This window comes from Cynocephalus volans, chromosome 17 (genome assembly GCF_027409185.1).
Source record: "Cynocephalus volans isolate mCynVol1 chromosome 17, mCynVol1.pri, whole genome shotgun sequence".
In the NCBI taxonomy this organism is placed as follows: Eukaryota; Metazoa; Chordata; class Mammalia; order Dermoptera; family Cynocephalidae; genus Cynocephalus; species Cynocephalus volans.
Window position 1 is genome coordinate 38,718,721 of NC_084476.1, and position 21,993 is coordinate 38,740,713.

The 21,993-nt window shown below is 50.0% G+C and overlaps 1 protein-coding gene and 1 non-coding gene across 2 annotated transcripts in view; one reads left to right on the top strand and one right to left on the bottom strand.

The window, feature by feature from the left end:
• CCDC180 (coiled-coil domain containing 180) overlaps positions 1 to 14,851 on the bottom strand; it is a 56,603-nt gene extending 41,752 nt beyond the window's left edge. The window contains 10 exon segments of the mRNA XM_063082615.1: positions 2,198 to 2,277; positions 3,789 to 3,908; positions 5,162 to 5,325; positions 7,261 to 7,356; positions 7,481 to 7,591; positions 7,688 to 7,816; positions 8,417 to 8,520; positions 9,498 to 9,586; positions 13,400 to 13,590; positions 14,777 to 14,851. Coding sequence (XP_062938685.1) covers positions 2,198 to 2,277; positions 3,789 to 3,908; positions 5,162 to 5,325; positions 7,261 to 7,356; positions 7,481 to 7,591; positions 7,688 to 7,816; positions 8,417 to 8,520; positions 9,498 to 9,586; positions 13,400 to 13,590; positions 14,777 to 14,845 — 1,153 coding nt within the window. The 5' untranslated portion in view covers positions 14,846 to 14,851.
• Positions 14,852 to 19,447: 4,596 nt separating this feature from the next.
• Positions 19,448 to 19,525, top strand: TRNAM-CAU (transfer RNA methionine (anticodon CAU)). Its single transcript has one exon. It is a non-coding gene; the product is annotated as a tRNA-Met (tRNA).
• The last annotated feature ends 2,468 nt before the right edge of the window (positions 19,526 to 21,993 follow it).

Below are 21,993 nucleotides of genomic sequence, written 5' to 3' on the forward strand. Positions count from 1 at the left end.
CCAGGCCAAGTCCAGCTGTGAAACTTCATTGGCCGTGTGACTTTGCATGGGATATGTCACTTCTCTGTGCCTATTACAAGAGGACAACAATACCATTGACCTCACTAGGTTGCTGTAAGCCTCAAAGGAGACAGAAAAATTATTGCATATCTTCTAGAGCTTGGCAAACTTTTTCTATAGAGGAATAGAGAATAAACAGTTTTAGCTTTGCAGCCATCCAGTCTCTGTTGCAACTACGGATGCTCCCAATAAACTCACTATAAGTTGAAAATATCATAAGTTGAAAATGCATTTAATACACCTAACCTACCAAACATCATAGTGATGCCAGAGGAAGGGGCTGGGGGACCCGATAGTCGGCTTCAACCCACCCTGTTCTCTTACCAGGTTCCTGACTCTGCCACAGGAAAGAATTCAAGAGCAGAGTCACGGCAGAAAGTGAGAACAGATTTAATATGATGCATAAAAGATCCAGATGTCACAGAGAAAGTACAGCCTAGCTCCAGAGACTGAGCAAGGCCCACACCAAGTTTAATACAAAAGTATGAAATACACACTTGAAGTCTGGTACAGAGTACAGGCTGGCTCAAGAGAGTGAGCAGCCACTTGTTGAAAAGGAAGTTTGATACAAAAAGAAAGAAATACACACTCAAGCAGAGTTCAGGCTGGCTCCAGGCAAGTGAGCAACAGCCCTGCCTTCTGCTGGGATTTGGCTTTTATAGTTTTGCTATCTAATGAATTTTCAATTAAGAGGGTGGTTCCCAGTTATGTAACATAGTCTTGCCTATGCTCAGTTGGTCTCCTTTTGGGGCATGGTCATTGGTCAAATCCTATCACATAGTTGAACATATTCAAGAATATTCTGTGCTTTTTAGCACCCCTAGTGGAAGGTCATTTAGCTACCGGGGTTATATAGCCCTTCTCTACTGAGCATGCCCAGCCATTGGATTTGCATAAGCCAGCCCCCTGAGTTCTCACTTTCCTCCTGTTGGTGCTGAAAACTGGCTAACTAGCAACAGTAACTTTCCCCTAGGGGAGGGTCTGGAGGGGGAGCCTGAAACCTTGGGGAATGGCTTATAACCCAGAGGCATGTCCTGTAACCTGAGCCCAGGGAAACGGAGCACCTCCTATCTCAATAGCTTAGCCTCATCTGCCCTAAACATGCTCAGAACACTTACATTTGCCTACAGGTGGGCAAAATCACCCAACACAAAGCCTCTTTTATAATAAAGCACTGAATATCTCATGCAGTTTGTTGAATACAGTACACTGTAAAGTACAGTATCTGTTGTTTACCCTCGTTGTCGCATGGCTGACTGGTTGCTTCCGCTTGCTGCCGCAGCTCAGCATAAGGAGATATCATACTATATATCACTAGCCCAGGAAAAGATCGAAAATTGAAGGATAGTTTCTACTGAATGCTATCGCTTTTGCACCATCATAAAGTCAAAAAATTATAAGTCAAACGATTCTAAGTTGGGGACTGTCTGCACTCACTTCTGCCACTGTAGAGCAAAAGCAGCCCGAGACAATATGTAAACAAATGAGCACAGCTTTGTTCCAATAAAACTTACTTACAAAACAGGCTACCAGCCCATGGGCTGTGGTCTGCTGACCCTTGTTACAGAGAATTTTTTAAACATTACCATTTACTACTGAGCACTCTATGTGTGAGCCAGGCACTGAACTATGACTACACATCAACCTTGCAAGGTAGGGACCATGATTACTCCCTTTGACATCTCAATTTTATGGAGGAGGAAACGAGGAGAGGACATGAGAGGCTCTGACGTCCCCAAGGTCACACAGTCGAGTGAAGCAGAGCTGGGTGTCAAACCCATGTCTCTGACTGCAGGACCAAGTGCTTCACTTCACACTCTCAGGACATGGCCCCTGTGCCGTGTGGTTATTGGAGTCATCTGTCTGTCTCACGCTGGGGTCAGGGGTCAGGAGTCAGAGTGTGTGGCTGGTGTGGCTATGGGCTGGACAGGGAGTTGGGGAGGCCTGGGAAGGGAGGAGGGGGTTATGAGCCCTCAGCGCTCACTCTGCTCTCCACAGCCCCTCCCTCCTCCTCAGGATGGAGGTGTCACTCACTTCCTCTCAGACAGACGACTGACCGCGGGCTGAGCTACCACAAAGCTGCTGCTTGAACTGAACTCTGGAAAGACCCACATGGGACCCTGCAAACACCACTCACCGAGCTGCTCGTTCAGGGAGTTGAGAGAAGAATGCCACTCAGTCAGCTGAGCTTTGTTGTAATTAGGGGGCAGGAGGTCGCTGGGGAAGGAAGATATGACAAGTAAGCCGCACGTGAACAAAATGCTGACTGACCAAAATGGGCAGCATCTTCAAGAAACATAGCTCAATCCTGAAGAAACAAAGGGACCCGCTGGGGAGTTCCTGGTGCCGAAAACATACCTTACAGAAAGGTCTTTTAATATGAACGAGATTGTTACTTAGAAAATAAAACTGAATTTTTCCAGTGGGAAAAAACTAACTGCTCCCATCATTTGACCCAGGAAGCCTACTTTTAGGACCTAATCTGAGATAACAATACAAAATACATACAAAGTTTATGCATTAAGATGATCACTTAACAGTACTGTTTGTAAACATACACGGTAATGATAAAAATCTTCATACCCGAAATAGGAAACTGTCTAAGTAAAGTATAGTGAATCCTCTTCAGAAGTCATTAAAAATAGCGAGGCAGATTGAAAAATGGGGTCAGGTTTGTTAGCTCCTCCCTCCGGGAGGTGGAGTCTATTTCTCCACCCCTGGGCTCAGCCAGCCTGTTAGCTCAGTTGCTGAGATTGTGGCGTATAACACCAAGGTCAAGGTTTGGTTCCCTGTACTGGCCAGCCGCCAAACAAGAAAAAGAAAAAAAGAAAAAAGAAAAGAAACCAAGAGCAGGGGCTCAGAGTCAGAAAAAAGTTGAATTAAAACAACATGAACACTTTCCCTTGCCCTGAGATTTGTATCCACCTTGTTAATTCTATACCTGGATCAAAATGTGGCTGTACATGGGCCAGGAGGAGCCTGCCTGGGGGAGACCCTCTGCCTCTAGCCATGTGGGGTCCTAATAGTCATATACACCCTGGAAGAACTTAGCATGTGGGGTGGCGAGATGAGAAGAACCTGTGTCCTGGGGTGACCAGGGTGGGAGGGACAAGCGAGGTGCACGGGAAGAGGAGGAGTATTTTCCCAACACGTGAACTGTCTCCACCTTGCAGTACCATTCAGGCTCTGTCCTGCTGCTGTGGGTGGAGGTTACAGACTCCCCAGGCAGTGGCCTTCCAGGGTCTAGAACATTCAGTGGGCACTCCACCAAATAGCTGTATTATGGGATCAGAGCTGGATAGACCCACATCTGAGGGGAGCGTCCACAGCCTCTAACAGTTCCCCTGTCTGAAGGCTGCATCTTCCTCACTGGCCTCCAGTGTCAGAACCCTCTGACATGCACTTCCAAGCTGCAAAGCTGATGGAGCCACTCTGCTCCCCACCGCCCTCAGTGAAAGGTCCAAACCCCTTCACCCACCCACAGGCCCCTACTTCCTCCCCACTCCCCTCTGGCCATGGCCTTGTTTTGAGCCCTTTGACACATCACACTAAACTTCTTTCTGCAGCTGTGGGTCATGCCCTTTCTTACCACTGGGGCTGGAATGCCCCAGAATGCGGGTCCAGGCACCAAGCCCAGGACCAGAGAGCTGAGAGATGGCCTGGTCTGAAGGACGCCTCAGGAGAATCCCCCAAAGGTACTCCTGCTGAGAGACCCCTCCCGCCCATACCAGAGAGTAAAGAGGTGCTCCAGCCGATTTCGCTGCAGGGTGTCCTGGGTCTTCAGCATGGCCTCCAGCTCCGCCTTCACAGCCCCAGGAGTCTGGATATTCTCACTGGCCAAGAACTCACTGGGTGTCCAGACATGTTGGCACCGTGGAGAGAAGACCCACAATAAGAACATTTGGAGCCCCAGCACCCCTTGCTGTCCCCCCCACCCCAGCCAGGACACTGAGGAAAGAAGGAAAGGGTGGGCAGAACGGAGGGACTCTCTGTGAAGCTCTGGCACTAACAGCGTGGGACCAGCATGTTCAGATCCGATGGGGGTCCTGACTGCCACCTGCCCCACTCTGAGACTCAGTTTCCTCCTCTGTAAAATGGAGCTAACAACAGCACCTTCCTCACCCGGTACGTGGGAGGACTCATTAAGATGATGCAAGCAAAGCCCTTAGCACCGTGCGTGGTCATGGGAAATCCCGGTAAGGGTCAGCTATTGCCATCACTGTTGATGTTTACAGACATTTATAATGGCTGCCCAGGCCCAGGCCCGGACAGGCACTTTCCATGAAGCGTCTTCTTGGATCATGACTGAAGTCCTATCACTGGCCCATTATGATGCCTGTTTTGCATAGGAAGAGATGGGCTCCGAATGTTCAAAGGCTTGATCAAGGTCTTATGGAAAGGCAAGGTGGAGCCAGGCCTTGGCACACTTATCCTTCATTCCCAGGTGCTCTCTGTTTGGAAAGGCAGATGGACAGATGGGCCTCCCACCCCAAGACCCGGAGCCCAGACAGACAGATATTCTTGGGTGTCCTTCAGACATCTGGGTCCAAGGCATCCCTTTCTTTGTAAAAGAAAGCCCCAAGATCCTTGTGTGAGTATTAACAAAAGTGCCATCTGGTGGAGGAAGTGTGGCGATGAGCCCTCTCTTCCCCTTCCCTCCCATAGGGAAACTTGATCCCTGAAGGATGGGAAGTATCCAAAGCCTGACAGATACCCATTCTCCTGGGCCCAATATGCACAGGGTTAGGCGTCATAACAAACAATGGGAATTAGAAAGATAGTAGATGACTGTGTTCTAACAGTTTGTACTGAGCTCAGAGAATGCTTACGAAATAATATTCAGGAAGAAAATAAGATATAAATAAAACTGCACGTATTGTATGGGTTGAAAAAAGCCTGGCAGAAAACATGCCAAAATATTAGCAGTGCTTCTCACTGGGGGGGAGGGATTATCTTTATCTACTTCTAGCTTTTTCTTAAAAGAGTTAGAAAAACAGTAGCATTTTAAAGGAATGGCAAAAGGGAGGGAGAATGCCAGCCCCAGCCCAAGCCAGCCCCTGTGGGCTGGGGACAAGCTGTGGGCAGTGTGGCAGCCTCTGACCTGAAACTTTGCTGCAAGGCCTGCTTCTTGAGAGCCTTCCAGGAGTCCACCAGACACTGCCAGCGGTGGTGGCTGTAGAGTTCCTGCTGCAGGGTGGCCTCCATCAGGTTGACAAATAGCTGGGCCATGGCCCTCCGGTTGCCCAGCAGGGCATGGTTCATGACCTGTGGTCACAGGCAGGAGGGCTCTGGGTGGGACGGAGGCTCTCTTCGGTCAGACAAGGCTCAGTTAGAGAGGAGTGGTGGGAGGCTGCAGAGGGGCCAGTTAAGGAGCAGGCCAAGGGCTAAAGGGCTGGTGGCAGCGTCTGAGGGGTACCAAGGGGTCAGTGAGCACTCAAGCAGCCATGGACAGTTCCTTGAAGGCTTAACTGGGGACCCTGACCACATGAGCTTCAACCCAGCTCCAAGGCCACATCAGATCGTTTGTTTAAAAAGGTGAAAGGAATTAAGCACTCCAGTGGGCTAAGTGTTCACCATTTTTAATATGCTTATTCCAAAAGCAGAGTGCTCATGCCATCAGGGATCAGCAGGGACCAGCCATGTATGGTTGTTATGGGAACCAGGACCCACAGACCAAAGAGGCCAAGCTAGAACATTCTTCAGCAGCCCCCCCCCCCAGTGGCTCTCACTAGGGCACCCTTGGCATGGGAGTGGGGACAATCCTTCATTGTGTGGCACTGTTCTGTCCTTTAGCATCCCTGTCCCTCCTTAAATGAGAGTAGCTTCCCCATTCCCCCCCTGGCATGGACACAGCCCAAATGCCTCCACACATTTCCCAAAGCCACAGTGCCCTGAGGCAGGGGTGAGAACCCTGCTACGCTCAGTGGGTAGAAATTCCAGTAATGCTTTTCAGTGCAGCCTGAGGTTTGCTGCCAGCTGTCCTTCCTAGCTGGGAGGCATTGGCAGGTATTTCCTCAAACTCCAGATCCACAGCCATAATGTGAGGATAATGTTTGCGCATATGGACTTCGTGTAATCAAATGAGGTAAATGCACACAGAGCAAGCAGCAAATGTGTTATAATGAGTAAAATAAGCATAGGGAAATAAGTGAAACACTGAAACATAACTGGGACACTAAAATCTCTGACTCTCCTAGTGGGTAAAATATATACAATTTAGGAACTTTTGCTTATCTCAAAAGACAGCTACCACTGCTGAGCCCTCTTTCAGCATCCTCCCAACAAGTCCTGGCAGGTAAGTATTATCCCCATTTTATGGAGAGGTGAGTTCCAGGTTCAAGGGCCGAGTCATTTTGGGTGCTCCCGTGTCTGGGCAGTGGAGAGCGAGGTCTGTGTCAGTCCTTGTGCTTTGTCCAGGACACCATGCCACAGACCTGGGCTGGACCCATCTGTGATTCTGAATGCTGTGCTCTTATCACCCAGCTATGCTGCCAGGAGTCCCCTTATCTGGTAAAGCTCAGCTCCTGCACAGGGCCAGGAAACCCACAAAAGCAGAGTGCACCTCTAAGCAGCCAAAGGAAGAGTCCTTTCAGTCAGTGGAGGGGTCAGGCTTTACTCTGACTTTGGAGACTTCATGAACAACCTTGAATTTAGGGTTTTCCATCCCAAGGAAAGCAGCTGGGGGAGGCTGGGGGTGAGAATGGTGGAAGTAGTGGGGACAGAGCCAAGAGGCAGGTATGGTTCAGCAACAGGCACAGACAGCCAGTGGGAGGAGAGGCAAGGACAACTGGAAAAACTAGACAGAGCAGGTGGGGGATACTGCCCAGAGGGGGAAACTGCCCAGAGACTGTGAAAGCCCCAATACAATGGCTCCACAGTGTAGCACTAACGCACTGCACAGAGTAGCTGAGACCCGGCCCAGTAGGTGCCTGGTAAAACCATCACTGTTCAAAACGATGGCACTGTGTTAGGTGTGCCTGGTTTAAGATGGCAGAGAGGTATAAAATGTACTTTAGAAAGATATCTATTGGAAATGCTGACAGTAGCAAAGACTCTGATTCTCAGCCTAAGTGGCCCTCCTGAGTTACTTGGAAATGTTACTGATGAAAAGCCCACCATTCCTGAGACGTCAGACTTGGGGTGCCCTGGGTACCTGCTCCTTTTGCCATGGGCTGATGTCTGCACAGGAAAACCACTCACCATGGCTTCTTTATCTATCAGCCTGTACACATCGGGCTGCACCAGGTAGGAAGTTTTCTCTATGATTCCCATGTATTTCTTCAACACACATTTTAGCTAGAAAAGACCAGGCACCATAGTTAGCGACTCTCATTTCCTGGAGAACTAAAAGGAAACAGAAGGATGCCCCATAAGCCCTGCAAGTGGAAACCAGCAAGGAGCCCGTCTGCAGCCAACTCACTCTGTCGGCTCGGGAGAACTCCAGCGAGTGCAGCGCTTCATCCAGCTCCTTAATCGCCTGCTTCTGGAGCAGGAACATCTCGGCCACCTTGTCCCGCAGCTCCCACAGAGTCTACGTGGAGAAGTTTGAGTCAGGCTTGGAGCCAGTGGAAGGGAGGGAAGGAATAGGACCGGGGTGGGACAGGCCTGGCCATGAAGGGACCCGTACTTGGATGGTGAAATCCTCAAGGTTGGTGTCATTTTCCACCTTTTTGAAGAGATGTTCGATGTCGTCATTAGATTCGGACAGCTTTCTCAAAAAAAGTCCCCCTTTCTCCAAGATGAGAGGTTCCATTTCCTGCAACGGGGCCAGGAGGGTGAAGGCCATTGCTTCAACACCCCCGGCAGGGGCCTTCCCTGGGACAGGGAAGTGCCAGGCATGGGCCATTACCTAGACCTAAGGGGTTGAGGTAACTGACTAACTCATAGTCAGAGGCCACCAGCAGCCTGCCATACGCCGGGCACTCTGTCCTGTGCTGAGCCCTGTGAAGAAGGTGCTGACGTCGCGCCTGGCCCATGGGCGGCACTCGACAAATACTATTTAAAGAAGTGGCCACATGAAAGAATCCCAAGTTTACTTCAGAAAGGAAATGAAGGCACAGGTAGGTTGCTTGACCGAAGCCATGGAGCTCATGGTGACAGTACCGCGGGTGTCCAGATGGGGCCTACTGAGGAATGCACCAGGGATGCCCATTCTTGGTGCTTCGAATACAGTGCCGGCCCCAGGAATCCACAGTGGGGCAACAGGGGTCACAGAAGACGGGGTGAGCGGAAATCCAGGGCTCAGAAGGACCCAGAAGGGCAAAGGCTAGGGAACATTCCAGGCAGCAGCGAGGCCAGCGAGGAGGTCTCTGGGGAGGAGTGTGGGGAAGAGCATGAGGCCCAGCAGCGTTCTCACCATCCCAATCTGCGCGATCTCCTCCTGAAAGCTCGCCAGAGCGCTCTCGTGGCCCCTCCTCTTGGCTTCTTCTCGCCCTTGAAGGGCGCTTTTCTTCTCAGGAACTGCGGGGCAACAAGAGGTGATGAGACTGCCCTCGGGGGGGCTCCGGGAGGGAAGTGGGGGAGCTCCAGGAATAGGCCGCGCAGGCAGAGAGCGCCTGCTCACCAGGGCTTGGGTTCAGAAGGTGGACCCCTGAGCCAGGCCGGCAGTGGCAGAGGCTCAAAGAAAAAGAGAAGAGATGAAGGTGATTCGTAAGTGCTACAGCGAATGAGGTCTTGCACGGATAGATAAATGCTGGGAAAGATCCCAAGTAGTATGAATAGAATAATATCATTTATGGTATTTTTTCAGTTTTATAAAAGCAAATACACATACAAATAATAATAACCATCACTTATTACCACGCAGCAGGTATTGTTCTAACTCAATGACCTCCTGACGGGGCTGTCATAGAACCGGCCCCACTTCAGGAGGGAGGAAACCCAGGCACGGGGGCTAAGGAATGAAGCCAGTCAGTGCTGAGCAGGGATTTGGGCCTGGCCCTCTGCTCCAGGGTCTGCGCTCCCACCCAGTGCTTGGCTGTCCCCTGCACCTACATGGGAAGCTGGGTTCCATATGGGTTAACAGGGTGGGGGGTATTGGTGGCTCTCTTGGGAGAAGAAGGGGTGCTGTTGTGGAGGGGGAGTTTTTACTTTCTGCCTTATCTCCTTCCTTTGTTTTCCTACAGTGAGCATGTATTAGTTTTTTAGTCATAAAGAAAAAGAGCCTGTATACTGGGATAAAGTCAGACTAGGACAGTGTGGTATGAAGGGAGAGAACGTGGACTGAGAAATGCCAGAGTGAAATCGCAGCCCCTGCACAGGGGAACCTCAGGTGAGATGCTCAGGTGAAAGCGCCCTCCAGGTACTGAGCAGAAGAATGCAATGGGAGCTTCAGGGCTTCCTCAGAGGAGCCGCCAGGAGACACCGCCCCCACCCCACCCCCGCCCAGGCTCTCTCTTGCCCAGGACAGGCCTACCCTGTGGCTGACCGAGGCTCACCAATGGTGTCCATGAGGCCCCGCACTTCTCGGGCAGCGATGGTGCTCTCACTGTCTCGGGCTTTTTCCCTCTTGGCTATTTCCTTTTCCCTGAGGCACAAGCACAGGAGAAGAGTAAGCCCTCTCCCCTTCCCACAAGCCAGCCAGGGCAGCTGTGGCACATGGGAAGTGTCCAGAGGGATGGTGGGCAGTGGCAGTGGCCTGGGCCCACCCCGATTCCAGAGGGCCCCAAGGCAGTGCTCAGGCTCCCGGCCAATGCTGCCTGGGCATCTCCTGACAGCAGACACTGCGGGTCCCTAGACAAGAAGTCGGGCCTCTGCCCTCAGGGAGCCTGCTTCTGCTCCGGTGAGTGGTAAACCAAGAGTGGGTGGTGGGCCCAAGCCATTTTCCATATGGGGAAACTGAGGACCAGGAGGCATGAGTAGCCCGACAAAGCCGGGCTGTGCTAGGCTCCAGCATGCGTCCTCTTTGCTCCTCCAGCAACCTATCCTGAGGCATTCCATTTTCCAGGAAGGGGGAAGGGGGCAGGGGGCTTACAGGAGCCACTGTATGAACCAGAGTTGGGATTCCAACACAGACCCTTGTGATATCAAGGCCTATTGGGTTTGGGTGAGAGAGGAGAGAGCTGAGATCCCAGGACAAACTGTCTCAGCAGGGAGGATGAGGGGGGTTGGATGTGACATTAGCTCTGAAATAAAAATTTGTTGAAGGCACTGTCTACAGGGCAAGCACCACAGAAATCCCACAGTCTCAGTGACTGCTACCATTCCTTGGGGCCTGCCCTGTATCTGGTGCTTTCCAGCCATCTTTTCATTTAGTCCTCACTGCAGACCTAGCAGGGAGAAAGCCTGCAGGGCCTGGGCTGCAGCTGATGGGGCCCAGGCCAACCCTCCAGAGGGAGTCTTTTAGGCCTTATTATTCCGAATGCCCCTGGACCAAGGCAACCCCATAGGAGCCCATGGGATGGTGAGAACTGCTGTGAGTTCCGGCTTCTCGGCCACTTGCACCGGGGCTTGGGGGCTTGCTTTCACTAGTCGTGTTCTACCCCCTACCCTGGGCTGGTCTCCAGGGGCCCTGCCCCAGGTGACAGAGTGCACAGGTGGATCAGCCTCGCTTGGCTGCCTGAATTTTCAAGCACCTGCACCCTCTGCTCTGAGGCATGAGGAAGATGGCGTGTCCTGGCTCTGCCCCTCATCAGTTCAGCCCAGTCTGACCTTGCTAGCTCTGCAGAGTGTCTACAGGGAGCTGGCCTGATGGCCAGGGCAGGCCCAAGAGTGCCAACTCACAAAAGGGACAGGAAAAGAAGAACAGGAGAAGCCAGGGAGGGAGACCCAGGAGCTGTGCTGTGTGGGGAGCCCAGGGACCCGGGATTCCCAAGGAGATCTGCCCCTGGAGGAGGGCTGGCAGACTGCCCCTGTGTCCTCAGCAAGAGCAGCTGGGCATGGTCAGGAGCTGGACTGCCAAGGGCTGAGGAGCATCGGGGAGAGGCAGAGGCCTGTCAAAGACACTTGGCCTCAAGAGAAGGGTGGGGTAGGCAGGGACAGGGTGATGGCGGGAGGGGCTGAGACACGCTCCCCTTTCAAGAAGGGAGAGGCCTAAGAACCAGGAAGAGGCCGGAGGCAGGAGAGAGACAGTAGGATCGATGTTTGAGGGAGGGCTCAACAGAAGGAGGAGAAAAGGCTGGACGGGATGACGCCAGGAAGCCAGGGCAGTGCCAGCTGTTCCCGGCCCCTGGGAGGTACCTGGGGAGCCCAGGAGAACAGGGAGATGCCTCCTGTGGCCTCTCTTCTGAGGTCAACAGGGGATGGACTGGGTGGGGGCTGGTGTGGGAAGGGGACCGTGGGGAGCACCACAGGTTAGGAGAGGCTGCCCAAAGGGCCCGGCTGGGGCTGCTGTGTCTGGGAGCCTCCTGCCCCCACAGACTGGGCAGTTCTGTCCAGCTGCTCTGGCTCTTGGAAGACCCAGGAAGGAGGATGTGAGTTCTGCTGGGTGGGAAGAAAGAGGGGGACTGAGGGAGGTGAGCTGGTGACCTGGCCACTGGGGCTGGGCTGGTTGGGAAGAAAGTGAAGGCAGGAGAGGCTGCAGACGGAGGAGAACGAAGGAAGGAAGACTCTTTTCAAGGTCAGGGGACAAGGAACCCCAGGGAGACTCTGGATGCCCAGTCATTTTGAGAGTGGCAGGGACTGGAAAGTTACAGATACATCTCTGTTCTTGCCACAGTCCATGCTCTGGTTCTGCATCCAGGACAGAGCTGGGCTTGTCCATCTGTCCCAGGAAGCCAGCACAGCACAATGCCAGTGCCCTCTGTGAGAAGTGCCTTTCCCAAAACACTGTCCTGTGGGTGCTAAGAGCTCCTAACTGATGCTGATCTGGATATTGTATGATAGGTGGTCCTAGACTGAAACTTGGGGAAGAGGGGACCCTCAGGAGGCATAGGGAGACATCAGGAGATGTCAGGTCTGGATGAGAACAAGTCAGCTGAGAAGGGGCTAGGGACCCTTGTGGGAGCCAGAGTCACAGCCAGGCTGCCACACCGCCCTTGTGGGAGGTGGGTGGAGTTTGGGCAGGTCCCAGCTGCTTGCACCTCTAGATCCCCAGCCAGGGCATCAGGCAGGGGGCCATAGGCTAGAGAATGCTGACCTGGAATCTAGGCTTGGGTGGGCCAGTGGACTTGCCCATTTGTAGGTAGTTTGTAGGTAGTTATGAGTGCTGAGCATCAGAAGCCTTGGGGGAGGTTTCCCTGGGAAAATTCCAAGGTCAGTCAGGGCAGAGACCTGTACCCAGCATTGGGCCCATTCCTGCTCCAAAGGGGGTGAAAGGGACAGCAAAGGCAGGCAGAAGAAGCCTGACTTCCGGTCCCAGAGTCCCAGGCCAGGCAAGGAGTTATGGCATGTGCTGAGAAGAGCCTGAGGGAAGCCCAGCTCCTGCTCTGTTCTCCCAAGGACCCCAAGAGGAAGATCCTTTCCTTTTCTTTTTTCCCTAATTGAGGAGTCTGAGCTCAGTGAGCTAAAATGACTGCTTAGGAATCTCAAGTTTAACTTCTGAACTTGGTGGTTCACAAGGAACTCCTAATCTCCCTGTTCCCCCTGCACACACACACACCTGCTCCCATCTCAGGAAACAGCACCTTTGCTGTCCACCCAGCACTCGGGCCAGAGCCCTAGGCCTCTAGGGAACCCTCTCCTCCCATCTAGTCCATGACTAGGTCCCGTGGGTTCTGCCTCCAAAACGCACCTGAAATTCACCTACGGCAAGGACGAGTGTTGTGGCCCCCTCTCTGGCCTCCCCACTTGTCCTTGCAGCCCCCCACATTCTGCACAGACCTATCTGAGGGACTTTGAAATGCAAATCAGCTGCTCACTACAGTAAGTCCAAAAGACTGACTGTGGCCTGCAAGGCTTCTCCCAGCCCCATCTCCTGCCCTCTCTCCAGGCCCACTGACCTTGTTCAGCCTTCTGGAATGGGCCAAGCCCATCCTCCTAGACCCTTGCCCTCCCCTCCCTCCTCCCTTGCCCTCCCCTCCCCCTCCCCTCTGGTCTCAGCTAAGGCCTCTTCTCAGAGAGCTTTCCTGTCCCACAGCCCCTGTCCTCTCAATCAGAGCCTTCCCACGTTTGCAGGGGACATGTTTATTTATTTACTGTCCAGGCCCCAGATTCCATGAGAGTGGGATCCCACACCCAGTGCCTGGCCCTGGCCATTCAATCAATAAGTACTGGGAGAGGGAAGGGGGGAGGGAGAAGCAAACAATCCTGCAAACTAGGAGTTATTACTTTCCTGTTTCAGGAGAGGCACTTGAGGCTTCATTCCTACCCGGCACTCATCTTGTGTGAGCTCTTTTTGAGTTTTTGAAGACTCTGAGGTACTCCCAGTATGTAGGGGTGTGGCCTGGGGGATGGGACCTACCTGTATAGAACTGGGTTTTCTGTGACCCAGTCATTGGGGAGGCTGTGCACCCACTTCTGCTGCCGAGGAGACAACAACTCTCCTTCAGGAATCTCCACCTTCTTGATCATGGGTGTCCTGACATTCTTTGGGGTCAAAGAACGCTCCACAGCCCACTTCCGAGTGGCTGCCAGGGATCGGACCAGCTGCACCTGAATCCACGGAAGACAGGGGAGGGGAGGTCAGAGCTGCAGACGCCTCAGCACCCCCATGCTGACTGTGGCTGTCTTAGAAGGACACATGGGGGACCTGCCACCAGAAAGGTACTTTGCAGGGAGACCTCAGCCTCACGACACACCCCCTGCAGGAGGGCTCTCCTCCCCCATAATAGTCGTTCAGCCACTTCTAGGAAGGCATCTTTTAAGAAATTTAAATGAGGATCAAAATACTCGTCTCAGTCTTTTTTATAATCACAGGAACTGGAAACACAGAACTGTCCAATAACAGGGAATTGGTTGAGTAAACATGGTGTCCTTTGATGAAATGTTAGGCATTTATTAAAGATGAGACTTATAAGGAATTTTTATGACATGAGAAAATGCTTATGAGATGATATATAAACATATCATTTAGAAGCATAAATTTAAACTATCAGTATGATCTCAAAATTTAAAAAGCTTAGAAAAATGACTGGGAGGAACTATGGCAAACGTTAGGAATGGTGTATGGCTTAGAGGGAGTAGGATTATGTGAGCAATTTTGTTGTTTCTTTGGTATCTTTAGACTTTTATAATTTCCAAAGGTTCTACAGAGAGCATTATTTAGGGATCAAATTAGGAATGAAAATTCTTTTTAAATAAGCAGCACAGAACTTCAAAGGAGGGGTTTAAGTCTGTGTGTTTCTTTAAGATCTCATTTTGTCCCTACAGTGCTTCAGAGAGAACAAGGCAATTTCAACAAGCTACACAGTCACCAAGAGGCCTTTAATACTGTATGGAGAGTCATGAAAGACGTGAATACCCAGGCACATGGGAAAGGGTCTGTGGGATACTATTGAGGAGACAAAGCAGTTTCAAAACCCAAGTACAGAATGAAACACGTTTCTTAAACAGAAAAATCAGAACTGCTTTTATGCATGGGAAAAAGACCTAGGGCTGAATGGTTAATCCAGGCTATTTCTGAGCAATTCAAATTCAAATTCAGGTTTTCTAATTTTCAAGAACAGACAGTCTAATTTTGTATTAGTATATTTTAAGAACCAATAAGAATTATTGTTAAAAATCAAATTGATTACAAAGCCTTTCTTTCGTTAGATTCCCAGGGGGAGGGGAGTTTGGAGGAAGCAGAGGGAAGTTTGGGGGCGAGCAGACAGTAAAGGGGACAGAGGGCGGGCCCTACCTCAGCCTGGAAGATCTGATGGTAGACGTTCCCGTTCTGAACCTGGGTCACCTTCCCCACTGACGACATCTTGGCCGCTGGCTGGACGCCCCCGCCGGGAAGTAGTCGTCCAGGAAACGCGTCTGGGGTTGGTCTCAATTCCGACCCCGAAGTCGGGAAACCGACGCCCGCCCAATTGCAGGTCCTCGTGGGACAACCACGGGCACCGCAGGCGGCATCTATCGAGCAGGACCCCCGGAGCGGGACCGCCTGCTCGGGGACACCACGCCGACTCAGGGTTTTTATTTTAAACAAAACGAAGAGGGAGGGGGCGAAGAAAAAGAATAAAACTAACCTCAGATGAGCCCCGAACTCGCGAACTCGCGGAGGAGACTGGCCTCCCGGGCAGGTAAAAGTGCGCGAGGAAGCTGGGGGACAGGAGGAATGCAGGATTACTGTTTGTGCTTCACCCTGCCAGGCTCTTCTGGGAAAAGTCAACGCATCCAGGCTGTCAGCTGGGATTGGACCCCAACCTGGCGCTGAACTCGGGTCCAGGACCCCACCCCACCCTCCAGGGGACACAGGGAGGGCAAAGTGGAGGGAGGGAGCAGCCTGATTCTGGCTGGGCTAATTAGGCGCCTACTGTGTGCCGGGAAGACCCAACCGGCTCCTCCTGCACCCCTCCCTACCACCCCCCCGAAGCAGCCCGGGAAGGCCCTGGATGTCCCCCCCCCGAGCCCAGCTCAGATTGGAGGGAGGCCTCGCGCCCGGCCCCGACGCGTCCCCACCTGCAGAAAGCACCGCTCAAGTCAGCCAAGGCCGGTGCAGCCGCGACAGCAACAGGACGCCCATGGTCTCCAAGGCAACGCGGAGGGGAGGGGCCTCGCTGGCCCCGCCCACGCTTCCCTTCCGAGGGAGGAGGGGGAGCCCTTGGCCGGGAGCGCCCCAGTGCAGCGGCGAAACTCAATCCACTGCTTCCTTCACTGCCAGTTTCTCCTCTGTACAAGGAGCATCCAGAGCAGCACATGAAATGTTCTGAAAGCTAGAAGGAGATATGAGATGTAGCACTGAGCATAATCAAGAAAATTCATCCCGTCTTCTTTGCCTTGGCTAAAAACCACCTCTGCTGGGAGGTAGCATAGGGTAGTTCTTGCCTGTAAGTCAGAAGCTGAAAGACTCTGAAAACAACCGTCTCTTTCCCAGTTTAAAGGAGGCTGAAGGGCTCAGATCCACGGCTCAAGGCTTGCCTGGCCAAAGCTGAAAATGCTTGTGGTTGGCACCAAATGTGGTCTAGGGTTTCCCATATACATAAGAAACTCTCAGCTCCTTCTTAGAGAATCCGCCCCCCCACCCTTGGCAGGGATCCCTGTGCAGATTGCTAATCAATGCTCCCACGCCAACTTCCTAAAACAAGTGATCGTTCTGTCCAATCTAGCATCAGAAATTAAGAAACAGGGAGAAGAAAACCCTTATTCTCATTCTTTGGTCCTGGGTTTTATTAACAAGGTAAAATTTTATAACATAAATTGAATTCGTTTTAGCTGGTAAAAGAAAAAATGTAGGTGACTGAGGGAACGGATGAAAAACACAATAAAAAAAAAAAAGGAAATATCCATGAATTATTTGCAGTCTCTGATATTTCTTTCCCTACTACCTTGGGTCTGTACATCAGAAACAATTTTCCCTGTACGAATGCTTTCTGGGTTTTAATTATTGGTACACCTGTAATTTGGGGGTTTCTTTCTTTTTTAAAAAATCACATATGGCTATAAATATATAGGCATGGGCATATCCTGTCTAGTGGTTTTTGTTTTGTTTCGTTTTCTGTTTAAACAACACACTATTGCAGAAAATTAGAAAATAAAAAAATTCAATAGAGAAAATAAAAATAACCCATAATCCTACATTTCTGGGCCTTTGTGTGTGAGTTTGGATCAAACATGAACGTTTGTGTTTGGCTTTTGGATGGGGCTATAGGTTAAACGTGTCCCCAAAAGTTCATGTACTGGAAACTTGACCCCCATTGTAACAGTATTAATAAGGTAGAAATTCAGTGATGGTATTTGAAAGGTGGGGCCTTTGAGAGGTGATTAGATTGTGAGGACTGTGCCTTTCTGAATAAATTGATCCATTCGTGGAGTAATGGGCATGCTTCTGATGGTTTTTATAAGGAGAGCAGGTGAGAAGGTTAGCTCTCTCTTGCTCAGGCCATTCTCACCATGTGAACTGCTGGATGCTGTAAAAAGTCACCACAAAGAAGAAGGCCCTCACCAGATGTGTTCTCTGGACCTAGGACTTCCCAGCCACCAAACTGTATGAAATAAAATCCACTTCTTTATAAATTACCCACTTTCAGGAATTCTGTTATTGGCAACAGAAACAGACTAATAAAGATGGCATTTCCATTGCCCTCCCAAGCCGACAATGTCGTAGCTGGAAAGACTAACCAGCTAGAGATCACCTGGTTAGTCTATTTCCCATGTTTAGAGATGGGCAGGAAGCCAGAGACAGGAAATGGAAGGAGAGATGTCAGGCCTCTGACTCTTTTCCTTGCACTTCAGCACCATCTCTGATCTTTTCCCTCTCACTCTTCACCTAGAAAATGTCTCTTGGTTCAAAACTCATCCTCTTTCCTGTACCCCAGGCCATTGTCTGTCTTCTGCATAGTCCATAGAAGAAAGAACAACAGGGACCACCACAATAGCTACTAGTTATTAAGAAAATTTAATCCCTTCAATAACTAGGACAGGAATACTGTAATTAATCCATTTTACAGAGGGAGAAACTGAAGCTCAGAGTTAGTCACTTGGACAAGATCTCCAAGATAGGAAATGGTTAGATCCAGAAAATGAATCTAGACCATGTAATTCCAGAGCCTTGAACCAACCACTGTGAAATCTGGCCTTGTGACTAACCAGAAAAGAAGTTCTCTGTCCAACTGATTGGATTTTCATGTTGAAACATAGCACACATACCTAAAAGCATAGAAATCATAAATGTATATCTCAATGAATTACCTGAAAGGAACATACCCAGTAACCAGTACCCATAAGAAATAGAACATTCCCAACTCTTCAGACTCCTCTCTGAGGTATCTGTCCCAAGTCACTGCCCTCTCTTCCCCAAGAATAACAAATATTCTAACTTCTGAATTAGTTTTGCTTTTAAAAAATTTTTATTTAAATGGAATCACACAGAATAGACTCTTTTATATCAAGCTTCTTTTATCATGTAAAAGATTCATACATGTTTTTGAATGTGACTAGAGTTTATTTCTGTATAGCATTCCATTATTTAAAAATATAACCCATTTTATTTCTCCTTTCTATTATTGCCGCACATTGGGTTTTTTCAGTTTGGGAATATACCAATAATGCTGCTGCAACCATACTTTTGCATGGTGAGTATGTGTAAGCATTTCTATTGGGTATACATTTAAGAGTGGAATTGTGGGGTCGTAGAGTGTGTGGATGTCCAACTTTAGGAGATACTACCAAAGAATTTTTGAAAGTGGTTGTAATGGTTTACACACACAGCAGTGTAGGCCGAGTCCCAGTTTCTTTACATCCTCACCAACACTTGATACTGTTCCTGGTTTTCATTTTAGCCCTTATGTGTTGGTATCACAGTTTGACTTTAATTTGCATTTTCCTGATGAGTAACAATGTGGAACACTTTTTAATTTACTGATAGGCTATTTGGATACTTTTTTGTGAAACACTTAGTCAAATATTCTGTCCAATTTTTCTGGTGGATTGTCCTTTTTTCTTACTAATTTATGGGAGTTCATTACATATCCTAAGAGAAGGCTTTTTGCACATAACACGTGGCAAATATTTATTCCCATTGCATTTTGACTTTTTTGAAGGTGTCTTTTGATGAAGTGAAGTTCTCAATTTTAATAAAGCACAATTTATTAATTTTTGTCTTTACCATTTCTGTACTTGTGTCCTACTTAGGAGATCTTTGCCTGCCCCAAGGTCATAAAAATATTCTCCAATGTCATCTACCATAAATATTGTTTTAAACTTTCACATTTAGATTTACAGTCCACCTAGAATTGGTTTTTATCTCGTTCTGCTCTGTATGGAGTGAGTCACAATTCATTTCTTTCCCATCTGGAGAACCCAGACATTTACTGAGAAGACTGTCTTCTCCCCACTGCTCTGCTGTGCCTCTTTTGCCATCCTTAGAATGTCCAAAGTGTGGGTCTGAGCTGGACTCTCTATTTTTTCTGTTTCTCCTTACGTCTGTCCTTGCACTAGTAGCACACAAAGTCTTGATTATTGTAGCTTTAAACCAAGTCTTAATATCTGGTGGTGTAAGTCCTCCAACTTTGTTCTTCCTCCAGATCATCTGGACTGTTCTCCGCCCTTTGTATTTCTATGTAAATTTTGAAATTGCATAGTCAGTTTCACAGGCTATCTGGTGAGATGCCTTCTTGTGATTGTGTAATCTGTTGGTCACCGTGAGGATAAGCAACATCTTAGTAATACATAGCAAACAAACAAACAACAACAACAACAAAACCCCAGGAAAACACACAAAACACAAACAAAACCAAAAACAAAAAAAGATGGAGACCAAAGCAAAATACCGTAATAAAGAAGGAAGAAATAATAAACTGGGAATAAATAATTGCAACTCATATCACAAAGGGGCTCACCTCCCCAATACATAAGAAGCTCCTAGGGCCGACTGGTTAGCTCAGTTGGTAGAGCATGGTGCTCATAACACCAAGGTCAAGGGTTCTGATCCCCCTACCGGCCTGCTGCCAGAAAACCAAACCAAACCAAAACAAAAACCTAGAAATTCATAAGGAAAACAACAATCAGAATTTCTTGAACTTGTTAAGACAAGCCAGCAGATATATGATGTTGATGGACGGGGGGGAGAGGGAGGGGAGAGGGGGTGGGGAGGGAGGATTCGGTAAAGGGACATGAAAATCAACTACATTGTATATTGATAAAATAAAATAAATAAAACAATTTTTTAAATCAATGAAATTAAAAAAAAAAAAAGAAAAGCAGATATAAAGTAAAAACAGAAAGAAAAACTTGGCAAAAGATGTTAACTCACGGTTCACAGAAAAAGAAATATCAACAGCTTTAAATGCATGAAAATGTGCTCAGGCTCAGCCATGATACGACAAAATTGTGAAGTTCAAAAGCTTGACAACACACTCCAGGGCTGTGGAGAAACAGAAGAAGTGGTTTCCTGCTCCCCAGGCCCAACAGGGCCAGCGCTCTGTGGCCTCCACCTGCCCTTACTGGGGGTGGCCACGGGGCCACAGAGGACAGGGGCGCACAGAACAAGCGGTGGCTGGTACGCGGGATCGCGTGGCACCAGCCTCAAGGACCGCGCGGCAGGCGCATTGCGCATGCGCATGCCCAGTGGTGGGACGCAGCTTTCAAGCACGCGCTGTCCTCAGCCTGCTCATGGTCCCTTGTGAGCTCCTGGTCTTTGACCCAAGACCTGGCTGCCCCATGCTCCGTGTCCACCTCCACCAGCGACGTTAGGAGGCCTGTGCACCTGCGTGCGCCCAAGCCGGCCCCATGGCGGACACCTGTCCAGTGTTGATGGAGCCTGACACCATGTCCTCAACGAGCACGCGTTTGCGCAGTATCAAATCTGGCCCCTCATTGTACAAGAGGGAAACTGAGGACTAGAAAGAGTCAGGGACTGGCCCACACCATAGTAGGTGGGCAGAATCCAGAGGATAAGGGAGGGTTCCAGTTTTGTAGGCCAGGGCTCATGGTTGCTTTGGAAATGATAGCCCCTAAGATCTTGGGGTATCCACATGGGGCAGTTTTCCTCTCCACACCCCACAAGTGCATAGGCACACACACAAACTGACTTCACAGGTGGAGACCATCGTAGGGGGTAGGAGGTCAAGGAGGAGCAGACACCTGGTAAGTGGAAGGAAAAGAAGAAGGTTCCAGGCAGCTGTGCAGTGGGGCAGTGGCGTCCCTTCTCAAGCAATGTGCCCAGAGACCCACGGTGTGGGGCTGGGGAGAGATGACCAAGATGATGGGAAGGGGTCTTTAAGGTTCCCAGGGCTCTATCTGGGCCGGGGCCATTCCCAGCAGTCTCGAGAGGACAGCACTAGGATCCTGTGGTCCACCCTTCTTCCTGCAATTATGGTGAGCCCACCCACTCTAGTGTAGACAGGGGCTGCTAGTGAAGAGACAAAGCCTCAGTCTGCTCCTGTATAAATTAAGGTGCTAGGGGTGGATGACCCCAAGGGTTTCACATGTTCAGAAAGTGTCTATTAGCCTTTGTTTTCCAGTGATGACCTACTGTGCTCTGAGATGCTGCGAAAATGCTTTCTACCCCCTGGAGGTCCTTCAGAGCAGAGGGAGGCTTGAGGGCTTCGGTGCAGAAGGTGCCAGAGCACTGGACCCTGGGTCTGGGATCCAGGGACAAGACCTGTCCTCTAGGCAGGCTCCTCTGAACCTTTCTTCAATTAAACCCTATCTTTGGGCTTTGTCTTCAAGAGCAAGAATCCTGCTAAGTCAGTTTAGCAAGAACTCCCCACCCTTGATATTTGATCACCTTTGGTATCCAATCAAATTCCTTATCCTCCTCCATTCCCCAGGTGATGTCTGATCATCCTTGCCTGCCTTCAGCAAGAATTTTGTCAAGAAGGTTTAGCCAGAATCCCCCCTCTTCCCGGATGTTTGGAGTATGGAGGTCTTCAAATCAAGAGAAGAGGAGGCCTTTCTCCTGCAGCCTTCCTTTCTGGTGCCACAGTGCCTGAAATGCCTCCATTAGAAGTGACCAGAGCAAGGGCCTGGAAGATCTGGGCTCAGGGCAGATTTGGGGGAATAGAAGGTCCAGGAAGCACATAACCTTTGTCATTTGTCAAAAGCCAGCTATAGGAGGTGGCTAGAGGGAGTTTGTTATACTTTGAGAGAAGTGGGGGGGGGGGAGGGAATTTGGGGGGAGACAGCTAAGGATCCTGGGCTGCTCCAAGTGGGAGACCTGGGTTCGGGGTCCAGGAGGCTGATTTTGAGGAGTTGTTTTGCATGCACCTGAGAGCAGATGCTAATCAGTACCCTCACCACATTGGCACAGGTGTTGTCCCCTACCTTGGCCTGTTCTTCACTGACCTGGTGATGCTGGACACTGCAATGTATTATATGTATGTGAGTGAACCTGGGGATGGGGCAGGGCAGGGACTGGGGGTCGTGAAGCTTGGGAGGAGAGAGCCCCCAAACTGAGTCCTGAGTTCCCAG